Source organism: Ornithodoros turicata, chromosome 3, assembly GCF_037126465.1.
Source record: "Ornithodoros turicata isolate Travis chromosome 3, ASM3712646v1, whole genome shotgun sequence".
Classification (NCBI taxonomy): Eukaryota; Metazoa; Arthropoda; class Arachnida; order Ixodida; family Argasidae; genus Ornithodoros; species Ornithodoros turicata.
This window is the reverse complement of record NC_088203.1, coordinates 4,863,548-4,876,292: the sequence shown is the minus strand read 5'-3', so window position 1 is coordinate 4,876,292 and position 12,745 is coordinate 4,863,548. Positions and strand designations below refer to the sequence as shown.

The 12,745-nt window shown below is 45.8% G+C and overlaps 1 protein-coding gene across 6 annotated transcripts in view; it reads right to left on the bottom strand.

Annotated features, from left to right (window-relative positions):
* LOC135387862 (dystrophin-like) overlaps positions 1-12,745 on the bottom strand; it is a 281,706-nt gene that overhangs the window by 86,836 nt on the left and 182,125 nt on the right. For all 6 annotated transcript variants that reach the window (XM_064617042.1, XM_064617043.1, XM_064617045.1 and 3 more), the window contains one exon: positions 7,569-7,683. In XM_064617042.1, the coding sequence (XP_064473112.1) occupies positions 7,569-7,683 (115 nt within the window). The remainder of the gene's footprint in view (positions 1-7,568; positions 7,684-12,745) is intronic.

Below are 12,745 nucleotides of genomic sequence, written 5' to 3'. Positions count from 1 at the left end.
AAGCGAGTGTGCTGTAAACAGGAGTACTTTCTATTCCATTAGAGGAATCCCAGTTAAGAAGGCTCGATCTGGTTTGAATAATTCGGCGTTTGAAAAGATACGAGGGGGAAAAAATAAATGGCGTCTTTTAAGTATTCATTGCGGGACGGCTTTCGGGAGAGCTTCCTTTTTTTTTGCGCGAGACGAAGAAATGGATGAGTAGAATGGAAGTGGCATCGAGAGCTGGTTGGTTTTAGTTGAGCTTAGTAGACGGGAAAAGCGTTATTTACTCTCGTCGGGTTCGAGAGTATCGTCAGGGGATAGTTTCGTCATGGAAAGGTTCTCGGAATTATTTAGAGGAGATTAGATTAGAAATATCGGGGAGAAAATCGACTCCGTCGTAGAACGAGTTCTCCCTCAATGAATGACCTTTGACCTTCAAGTTGAATGACCTTTGGAAGATGACTAATACCCCTGTCACACGGGCAGTCTTCAATGATCATTGAAAATGCGTGTAGTGACACCAAGTGGGTGACGTGTCAACTTCCCAAAGAGCATTGGATTCAATGTTCCCCGACAGGTTGACACGTTACACGCTAGGTGGCGCTACAAGCACTTTCAATGACGATTGGTTTTAATGATCATTGAAGACTGCCCGTGTGACAGGGGTATTATACCCCTGTCACACAGCGTTTCGACGGTCATCGAACTGAACGATAATCGGACGCTGCTATACGGTCACTTTGGATTACCGTTAAACCGGATGCTGATAAACCCGATGGAGACTCCGGATATATATCAGTCAAGCTGCCGATGATCATGAAAGACTGCCGGTGGCAGTCTAGTACTCGGCGACCAAGCGAGCAGTCAACGAAAATTCGCAATTAAGCGGCAAAGTGGGTAAATAGAAGTCAATAAGGTATAAAATTATGGGTAATATGAGCGGCCCCGTGTAATTAGTATCATATACAGTCAACCCCCGATTTATGAACCTTCGATTTATGAATTCCCTCGTTTTATGAACACTAGCACGAGGAACCAAACTTTTTACATGCATTTTTCCCTCGTTTTATGAACCTCGATATTCGAATAATGAATGGAATTTCTGGGAACCAACTAGGAGTTGCCCAGCGTTTTTGCCCTCAATTTATGAACGGATCATTCCGAGGCCAACAAAAACCTTCAAAGGGATTATTCGTGGTCTTATGAATGACGCCTGAACAGACAAAACGTTTTCCAGGTATTGCACCCTCGGTTCTTAACCCCTCGAAATCCGAACAACAAACGGATTTTTGCAGAAGTGTTCCTGATCTCAATTGACACAGCGGAAGGCATGGTCCAAAGCAAAATTAAACTGTTTAGTATTGCATAATAAACAGAGTGTGAATGCGCTAACATCAGTGTTTTGTGAGACTGATACAGCAGAAGGCATGGTCCAAAGCAAAATTACACAATATATTGCATTATAAACACAATATCAACTCGGAAATACTGTTCCATTTGCTCGATAGTACTCACTTAACGGAATTTTCGATTTATGAATCCCTCGATTTATGAACGATTTTTCGGGGAACCGAGGGTGTTCATAAATCGAGGGTTGACTGTATTTACTTTTTGACTCTTCACCACAGCGCCCCGCAACGTCGCGCATGCGCGAAGCACCCACTGAGCCGTCCGAAAGTCGGTCTGCTTCCCCGTCATCGACGAAAAGTACCAAAATGCAAACGAGTAAACACACTTTGCGAAATGAAAGTTCCAAAATAATCTTTCGCAACTCAAGTTTGCTACTCTGTGATTATGTTTTATCCTACAAAAGCTTTATGCGCAAAAGTCGCTTATCATGCGCGGTATCATCTGGCGTGTGACGTGTCGATCTCCCACTGAGCATTGAATCGCCCGTGTAGCAGAGGGGTATTAGAAATAAGTTCAAACGTCAAAAGGCTTTGTAAATGCTTCAGATAACCTTAGATATTCCCCTATAGGAACTAATACCGCTGTCAGACTTGCGCACTTACGGCCTTAACGGTTACGGTCTTACGTGCATACGGTCATTAAATTCATGCCAGACGGTAAGTCATACGGCCTTTGCGACAAAACTGAGGTGTAAGGGACCTGACCCCCTCCTCAAATTCTGTCTTCACATAGTGTTTAAGTGACCCTACATCGCGTGACTAGCATGCTGTTCATGGCTGGACCCCCTCCTCAGAAAAATCGTGGATCCGCCCATGGCTACGTAATAAATATGATTACCGCTAAACTTTGCACTGCAAAACTGTCTTCTCCCAATTTGCTATTATACTAATGGGGTGTTCACGTCAGCGAGATTTCTGTGTTGCATCAACTTCGTATATTTACAACAAAAGTATCGGGCAAAGTACCGCGTTACGTTCTTTTAGTAACGGTATAGTAGCGGTACTCCGTTAATTTAAACAAGATGTATCGGTTTTTCGATACTTTTTACTCAAGCAACGAGTATCGGTATCACTTTACCATGTTTTCGTAACGGGTACCTACAACACTGGCTACCAGGTGGGTGGCACTTAGAGGCACTCTGAAGAAATATGCCTTTACGCAAAATCTGTTTCAAGCACAAAAGGAGCTATTGATGTCTTTCTGCAAAGTTCCTCTAATGTCACTTTAATTGATTACTGCACACGATTTAATATAATTGCACACGTTCCAGGCCGCAACGATCGACAGACTGAATGCTAGCAGTACACGATCAAGGCCTAATCTAAACTTTCGACCACTGAAAGTTGTCTCACATCGTCGTCTCACGCCTCGACTGTTTCACCTTAAAAATAAAGTTGTTCTTTGTTATTTTTCATACAACAACGACAACGAGGCGAACGCGTCATATTCTGCCAGTATATAAACGCCGACTCCCGCACGTCCTATAACGCCAGCCATTTGTACGCGCCACTGCGCATGCGTCAAAAACAAACTACCACCCGGTGCCGAAAATAAGCCCGTTTACTAAATAGCGATACTCCAAGCAGTCGTTAACCCTCTCTCCATCCCTCTCTCCCAACAAAATTTCCGTCCGTTTAGAGCGAAGCAAAAATGATGGCGACTGAAAAAAACAGAAGAAGGGCCCCCCATTTTCCGAAGGCTCCACGCGGGATACTTCGATAAACGGAGGGGCATTACAAAACCGCCATCGTTAACCGGGGGAGTGACGACGGACGCGTTCCAAGATAGAGAGACCCGGACCAGGATTAACGAAGCTTCTTCAATTGACGCGCGTCTCCTGAAATATTCAGCGGCAAGCACTCGGAAGTCCTATTACGAGCGACTATATCTAGGCGGAACAAGAAACGGCCCGGAGCAACGCGCTATGGCTGATGAGGCTGGAATTTTTAAAACTTGGATCGAAAAGAAGAGCCGGTAGAGGGAGGGTGCCTCTGAGACCGTGCTAATTATGTATTCTTGTACAAGTTTTCAGGGACGCTCGGAGAGGTTTCGTCGAGAAGATGGGGATCCCCTGGAACGTCTGTGTGTCGGTCGCATATTGCGAGGGCTTTAATTGCTGCGGGAGTTCTTACAAGTGCTCCTTGTTGAGGAGCGTGGCAACTAGGGTGCACCGTAACCACGGAAACGAGCGCGCGGCAACTTACCGCGGTATTGTCGCTCGGTCCTCAGGGATCCCTAAAGACCTGTCAATAGGGAGTTTTCACCTACGTCACATTGTGACGTGGCATGTTCGTGAGTTCCTCCGACTGGTGGTCACTTTTCGTACTAGCGGCATTGAAAGATGACAAACTGCGCTGTTTTTCGATGCGACAACCATAGTTTTAATAAAAGAAAATGTGAGAACGACGACAATGACGAAGTGTCTCCGGGATAAAAGGAACGTACAGACGCGACCGGATTTCAAAACACGATTTAAGGCTTCGTTATCGAGCAAATGTTATATAATATCTGCAGCTGCGTCGGTAAAGTGACCACCATCATGGCGGCCAAACGCGTTCGCTTGACATCATGTGAAAACACCCTATAGAATTGGCAGCGCTTGCTGCACGCGCTCCGAGGGCGGAGCGACGCACGCGATGCGGCTCGAAGCGTGAGGTCACGGTGGCCTGAACAGTATAATACGGCGGCAAGTCTTGGTTCAAACTGATGTCTTCAACGCGAACGCTGAGAGAGGTCTAAGCGAAACTCGAGCAATCATTTTTTTTTTTTTTTTTTAGATTCAGCGTTAAATCCTGCGCGAAGCAGCTACATGGTCATGAGTGGTGAGTGTAGACGTGGACGCATGGACAGCACTGGAAAGAGCGGGACTTTGGAAGACTAGAGGATGTAGTGTGCGTCCCGGTCCGACTTCATGGGTAACTGTGCCGACATCCATCTTGAAAGTTTGCCAGAAAACACAGAGGAAAAGTCAACAGCGCAACGAGTGGTGGTGGTGATGGTGATGGTAAAAGGGCTCGCCGTTGTCGGTCTCACAGAGGTGAGGCAACGTCACGACTTACGCCCTGGGGGAATGTGTGCGTCCTGGGCCGACTTCTAAGGGAACTGTGCCGACATATGTGTCTGACAGCTTCTGAGGAAAACACAAGAAAAACCCCAGACAGCACAGAACCATTCGGACCCGGGTAATTCCTATAGTCTCGACGTGACATGGCCAGCACGCTAACCACTAATTAGCCACGTGAGCTGGTATAGCACAACGAGTGGTAAGATTCCAGACCACCACTTCCCCAGTCTTCAGTGTGTGTCTTTGAAGCCAACCATCCATCCAAACAAGCGAATTCTATATAAGCTCCATTCGGCTATACGACGCTGGGTGGGGAGCTTGCGGAAAAGCAGACCGTAAGAAAGTCGATCGGAGTTCGTTTCTATAAAGGGTTGCGAGAGTTTTTCCCGCATGAACGTGCCCTCCGTAGAGTCAGGTGAACCGCGTACCATGTACGCTCGTTTCCATCAACTTTCACGCGAGCAGCTCTACACTCTAAGAAAAAAAAAGGAGTAAAATGGGGACTAATTGTAGCTTCTAGTCCCCTAGACTGCAATTACTCCCCATTTTGATCCCCTAACCCGGACATTTACTCCCCAGGACTGCAAATTGTCACTGAATTTCACAGATGGTCTTCCGAATGTAACTGTCTACGTGGATATGTGCTCTAGTTGGTCAATCTGATGGCATAAGGCTGTATTACTCAGCTAACTTAGCAATTTTCCACCCCCACAGAATAAGAAACAGTTAGCGCTTCTTTCTTCGCAAATTGTGCCCTATGTACAGTGAACCCTCGTTATTATGACCATAGTCGTTCCCTAAAATTTTGGTCATAATGCGGAATTGTCATATTAACGGGGGAGATTTGCAGAGGTTTCCCTGCATTGTTCCCCAGGGGTATGGTTGTAAAGCGCGTATGTCAGATTATCGGGGGTCATATTAACGAGGGTTCACTGTATATCGTAAGATTTTATATCACTCGACATGTATCACTGTTTGATTCGAGGTATTTTCATGCATGCACACGAATTTTGTTCCTGGGGCTCTAAGAACAGAGCGTGAAATGCAGACTCCAGGCTGTGACATTCACTTACTCCCGCGTGCATTTACTCCAGAAAGGAACAATTTTTTTGTGGCAACGCAGTTACTCCCCAAAAGGAGTAAAATTACTCCTTTTTTTCTTAGAGTGTATACGAAAGGGAACAAGTATACCGCGCCCGTATATGGATACCGAGAAAAATAAATAACGCAGAAGCGCCTTTTAGACTTCAAAAAGCCTAGTATAGTGTTATGTTACCTGCTTACGGTTTCTATAGGCGTGCATGAACGCGTGCATCTCGCTGTTACGCCGTCATACCGCGAGTATATAGTGGCAGGGAAAAAATAATAAAAATAAAAATAAAAGATGGAAGAGCACTGTGATGCCATAAAAGTCAGGCTCGGCAGTTAGGAGTGCAAACGAACGGGCCTTATAGCTGGGAGCTATAAATCAGAGCTCCCTCGCCCAAGTCATGGAGGCGATGTTGGCCACGAGAAAGAAGTGTGGGAAGACGGTTCGGTAATATTAAGCAACACGGTCTGGCGAGAAAAGTTTGCAGACGCTGTCGGTCTTTTTATTTTGGCGTCTCCCTCGTCGCACCTTTTGTATATCTTTGTCTAAGAAAGCACCTCCCCCGGGGGTAAAGACTATATAGCATTGAGGCGTCTGTACCAGAAGTGGTATAAGCCGTAAAAGGACCGTGGATAAAAGCCGACCGTGATACATTACGCGCCATAAAAAAAAAAGATAAAAGTGAAATAAAAATGCGTAAATATTAGCGAACATTATAACAGAAAATAACGGAAACGTGATGTAAGATACATTGCCCGGACAAACTGTAACGAGCAAATTAAACCTACCTTCTCTGAGATTTGCACACTATTGAAAGAGAGAGAGATGCCTTTTAAAACTCCGTGTCACCAAAGCGGTGAAACTGTGGCAGTGTGCACACGTGAACACAAGGAGTGGGAGAAAGTGAAAGGGGAGTGAGTTCGTATATGTGGCGTGCTGGATTCACCTGTGCGAAACTCTATGCCGAAGTCTGTTTGAAACGTTTTTTTCGGAAATCCCAGGGACAAAACCTCGGACAGAACAACCGGTGATAGGATGCGGCCTCATGCACCACCTTCCACTTTTCCGCGTGGACTCAGAGATGAACGACCAATGAAATCACAACGAGCACTGTTCAAAAGCCTGCTCCATTCATCGAGTGGAACACCATACCGTCAATGCTAAATTCAATTTATAGAAGTTATCTATATATATATATATATATAGATAACTTCTATAAATTGAATTATATATATATATATATATATATATATATATAAAGAGAGGAAAAAAGCCATTAAAAAATAAGAAAAATGACGCTAGATGTGTTTGAAATTCAAATCAATTCATTCATTGAAATTCATTTGAATTTCAAACACATCTAGCGTCATTTTTCTTATTTTTTAATGGCTTTTTTCCTCTCTTTATAATTCACTGGCTTGCACTGTGGCATTGAGGAGTGCTCAGTCACCCTCCCAGGTGTATATCGCTCGCTGAGTGACCCCTGGTTTGCCAAACCCGAACGATGCGCAGCTACCCAGGGCCGACGAGCCGCAAAAACGGCGAAACACGTGTCCTCTGGTGCTGTCGCATCGTTCCATGAGTATCTATATATATATATATATCTGTTTCCGCGTCTTTTTTTGAACCTCTGATAATCCTTTTACCTCACCCTATATATATATATATATATATATATATATATATAAAAGAGCATAACACTGCACGTCCGGCCGGATCCCCTGGCATGTCGTAATAAAATGTGTGTGACCTGTAGCATCAACGTAGCGGTCTGCCGTGCCCGTGAGATCGCACTTCCCACGGAAATTTCGTTCGCTAACGGACACTGCGCGCGCTACTTATACGGTGTACACTATACGTCACGCATTAACTTACGCATTAACTCGCGCAGACCAAAGCCTCAGCCGAAAAGGAAAGTTCATGGAGGGAGCTTTTACTGCTCCTTTGATAGCAATCAGAGATGCTCTACACAGTCTACGCAGATTCCTGTTGCAAACTGTGAGAAAATAGATGGCAACTAACCTTTACTGCGAAGGTCCTTGTCGGCCTTGTTGTCAGACTTGCCGATTTGGTAGTCCAAAGCAGTCTGCAACTTCTTCAAGGTCACACCTTTCTGCTCATGCTCGGCAAGATGTTTCTGAAATGATTAAAATATTAAACGTAAATAACCTCAATAGATAAGCCCTTCTAAAGATGAGTCTACTAGGCAGGCGCTAGATGCACATTTCCTCATTCGTCTGTTCTCTTAGCCACGCTGTGAGAAGGCGTCGTACCTGGGGGGGGGGGGGGGGGGGGGCACACATAGCCCTCGGGTCAGATTTCATTGCAAAACTTACTGATGTCCTATAATGTCGATCGAATAAAATTCGCAATAACTGTGTCACCGATCACTGACCAATAAACTCATTTGGCTTAAGAATAAAGATCTTTCTTTATAACTTGAAATGTAGCCACCCGTCGATGTAAATAACTATCTTGTACATTTATCACCCGTAACCTGGGGCCGACTGCTTTGCACCCTGTAAACTCCTTACTGCGAAAAGTAAAACGGAACTCGTAACAGCGCGAGCGCGATAACGCTTTTAGCGCTTGAGCGCTATCATAAGAGTTCTACAGAATATGGTCCAGACTTGTGGACACTACGCACACAGAGAAATACTTTGACTTCGTGTTAACACCGCGAAGCAACGATGGCTATGTGCGACAACAGCACATAGACAACAGCAGGAAAGTCATGCACACTGGTGTATACAGAGTTGCAGTACCAGTACCACAGTACCAGGGCTGTGAAGTTGCCACTCCGGGGTTGGAATGATTCCGGAATCATTCCAAATTTATCAGAGTGCAGAATGGAATTGGAATGGAATGGCGGAAACTGTCCTAGGAATTGAATGGCATTAGGCTTTTCTTTTTTTTCGCAGGCGGAATGGAATTGGAATGGACTGGTCTGGGTGCCACACGGTCAAGGGCGAAATAACCTTGTCTTTTTTTTGCTTTTTCCGTAATGGGTTATGTCAATCTCCTCTATAGCACTGCTGCACTCTTAAAAATGAGTTTCACCACATAGCACGCTCCTAGCCAACCATCATCCCGAATGACAGCGTTCTCACCCCTGATTTGTTGAAAACGGGAGGCGGAGCCTATTTTGTGACACTTATGCAGTTCATAATTGTCACAAAAATGGCGTACGCCTCCCGTTTCCAGCAAATCAGCGGAGAGAACGATGTCATTCGAGATGATGGTTGGCTAGGAGCGTGCTATGCGGTGAAGTTCTGTTTTAAGAGTGTGGGCTACGCAGCACGGTTACCGGTCCCTTTTCTTTTATTGATGGAATTAAAGGAACGGAATGGAGTTGCCAAGCCATTCCAGGAGTGGGAATTGGTCCTATACCTTTTCATTCCGAGGAATTGAAAGGAATGGAATTGTCACAAATCTCCATTCCTCGGAATGGAACTGGAATGGAATGGGTGATCCCATTCCGCAACTCTGGTTAGTACGCGTGCCGGGCCGACTTCAGCGGCAACTGCGACGACGGGACGTCCGCCGGAAAAACCAGGGCCGGTGTTAGGATTTGAGCCCACCAGCAGCTGGTGACGGGGACTGTGCATTCACCACAAAACAGTGAACCCTCGTTATTATGACCATGGTCGTTCCCGAAAATTTTGGCCATAATGCGGAATTGTCATATTAAAGGGGGAGATTTGCAGAGGTTTCACTGCATTGTTCCCCAGGAGTATGGTCGTAAAGCGCGTATGTCAGATTATCGGGGGTCATATTAACGAGGGTTCGCTGTACTCCACCAGAAGGTGCGAAAAACGTTAGAGGTCGCTGCCGCCACATGAGCGCCATTCGTCGTGCTTTTTTTGTGCTCTCCTAACTATGAGGAACATATTCCGGAAGATATTCCGTAGCAGACGACAGGACGGATGCATGTGTCGTTTGCTCACATAAGACGCGACGAAACTTCCGCCCCGTAAGCGGTTCTCGCTTTTTCCTCTACTAGAATATTCCGTGCGATGTTCCTCGTTCAGATACAGAGAGATAGACAGAACATCCCCCCCCAGGAGCGGCCGAAGGCGATACAAACCACCAAAGATAACACACCGACAACGCCACATTCCTCATTTTGCTAAATCACGCAAAGACATATAACCCTCTTCGGAAAAAGACACAACTCGCCTAACGAAACCGACAGCCGCACAAGCAATTTGCATAATTGCCGATCTTCTTCTCCCCGTCCCCAAATGGAAATATCGAACCGGTGACGTCTCTTTCTTCTTACCCCTCTCCCTCGCACCCTCACCCTCCCTCCCACCCACCCACCCACCTATACCTCAGCATCCTTCGCGAGCGCTGTTTACGCCTCGGAGGAAGAAAATAAACGGAAGAATGTTCCCCCGCAACAAAAAAAAAAAAACGTCAAAACCCCCTTCCCCCCCTCCACCTCTTTCCCTCCGACAGACAAGAAATCAATGAAACGAATTATGATCTCGAAAACGGAAGAAACGACGAGGTCTATACGTTCTTCTCCAATCGGAACGAATATCGCGGCAACACAACGGAGACGAGAGAGAGGCGGGCGATTTTGTAGCGATTTTGTAGCGATTTCTCGCTATAGCGTTACCCGCTTGCCTATATACAACTTTGCTTTGCCACTGCTTCGTTGAGTTGCTTCGCTGCTCGTCCTCATTTTTCGGTGTTGTGTTTGTTTTCCAGCTTTGTTTCTTTGTGGGAGGGGGGAGGGAAGAAACGACGATCCTCTCCCTGCGTGTGCGGTGGGTTGATAAGACGGCAAAAAACCTGAGGCGGGAGAAGTAAAGTAAAAGGTGAATTTGAAAGGAACGAAAAAGACAGAGAGAGAGAGAGAGAGAGAATTGTAGTGTGTGTGTGTTTCTCCCGATCACGCGAACGTCTTTTTGTAGTTTTATAGGTTTATTTTTTTTTGCGGCTCGAACGTGCACGGTGTCGAGAACTAACTTTGCTCCTTGACTGTTTTTTCTCTTTCTTTCTTTCTTTCTTTTTTCTATTTGAGATTGTCGCCGATTCAAGCGCGCGATTTTGCGGGACTCGAAAAGGGTACCTGCCGCTTAAACAGCGCTCTCTGGATGCGTTCGGGTTCGGGAACAGAGTGCGCCATAAAGCTGCCGTGGTTGCTGGATATGAACAGCGGAATGTATGGCGACCCAGGGGATATTTGGGAGATACACATCCTGTATACTGCAGAAGGAAAGTACAAATCGGGATATAGGCATAACAACAACAACAATAACAAAAGAAATAGTAATACTAAAAAATAGGGTATCCCCAGAAACAAAAGGCAACATTTTTCGCGGCAGTTCTCATAATTTACATGTAACAAAAAGTTTTTCTTTTACTTTTTTTTATGGGGGGGGGGAGGGTAGATGACGGTTTTCAAGTGCTGAGAGCTCCCGGGCCGAAGTCTGCTCGGTGACGATACCCAGGGAACCATATTTCTTCTCTCCTCTTACATATCCCCGTCTACCCTACACTTCAAATTCGAAGACGCTCATTTAAGCCGGTTAAAGGAGCAGCGGAGCGTCCCCCCCACCCCCATAAATTTTTCGTTCTTGGCTGCGCCGGATTGGACAATAAATAACAGGCGCTCTCGCGCAAGGACGATATATCCTAGGTTGCCCTCCAGCGCGAGAGGGCTGTTTCATCTGTGCACACTCTCTAGGAACCCCTCAACTCCTTCAAAGAGCCCGTACGCGAGTAAGTGATGCTGACGTCACCCCGTGACGCACAGAGTACGCCGTGATGGTAATGACAGAACCGCTTGGCGTCGTCGTATGCCCAGTACGCCGCAGGTAGCACCACGCCGCGTCTGTGGCGACCTGGCGAGTGAACTTTCAGGAAGAAATGACGTGTCACTACGTCATTTCAGCATCTGACGTCACGTCAGGAGATCCAGCCTCCAAGGTGTCGACGTCCCCCTCATGGATGTTTTCTGAGGGCGCTTTTGTAACTTAAACTTCGCAGAAGTGCGAGAAGATGATTCCCGGCAGGGTTTTTTTTTTAAATCGCTTTTAAAGTAAAAAGAGAGATCAGATGTAAAGAGTGTTGGGTTGGGTAACATGGTGATGGTGTGACATGGTAACAAACACGAAGAAACGCTGACGGATGGTGATGTGAGATGGTGTACAGTGATGAGACACCACCAGGCGAAGCGGGTTTGCGAGGAAGGTCCACGTGGACTGCCTGATACATGAAACAGGGTTTCGAGTAATGCTTCAATTATGCTTTGAGTTTATATTTCTCGTTTATTTTCTTGATTCTCGACTGCAAGAAAATCGACGCTGAATGTTCCATCAAACTTAATTACTATCTTAATATTATTAACCAAACAATATCCGAATCCCAAGCGTATAGCCCAACGCAACTTCCCCGCTCCAGACAAGAGGTGCGCACCTAACAAATGGCACGCAGCGCCTGAGTCGATATAGGCGCCCGAATAATGTGTTTGGCCGGGATGTATTTCCCAAGCGTCTTGTTCAGCTTCGCGAGCATTCGTTACAGTGATGCCGCATGAGGCGATTGTTGCTGATCGCTTTTATGCAACCGTGTCTGCGCACACGTACGTACATGTTCGCGAGGTTTATGCTGGGCATGAAATGGAATCGTCAGAGAAAAAGGACGATAAGGGATGGTCATACGAGACGAGTGTTTCTTTCTTGCTATTTCCTGCTACTTTCGTTTCCGTTTTTTTTTTTAAAGGTGTTTCTCTTTCGTACCATCCATAATGCAAAGCGAAGAGACCGTCTGGAACAATGTCGTAAAAAAATACGTGCGTCGACAATGTTTGTATAGAAGCCCCTTGTTTTCTATGCTGCTGCTGTCATTGCTTAACGCCAAACTTTGTAATATCGTTTCGTAACGTTGTTTATCGACGGTCGGTGTTTCTTGTCGTTTTCGGTATTTCAAAGGCCCTACACTCTTAGAAATGAACTTCACCACATTGCACGCTCCTAACCAACCATAATCTTGAATGATATCGTTATGTGCCTTGATTTGCTGAAAACGGGAGGCGTACGCCACTTTTGTGACAATTATGAACCGCATAAGTGTCACAGAAAAGGCGTACGCCTACCGTTTTAAACAAATCAGGGCACATAGCGGTATCATTCGTGATAATGGTTGGCTAAAAGCGTGCTATGCGGTGAAGTTAATTTTTAAGAGTG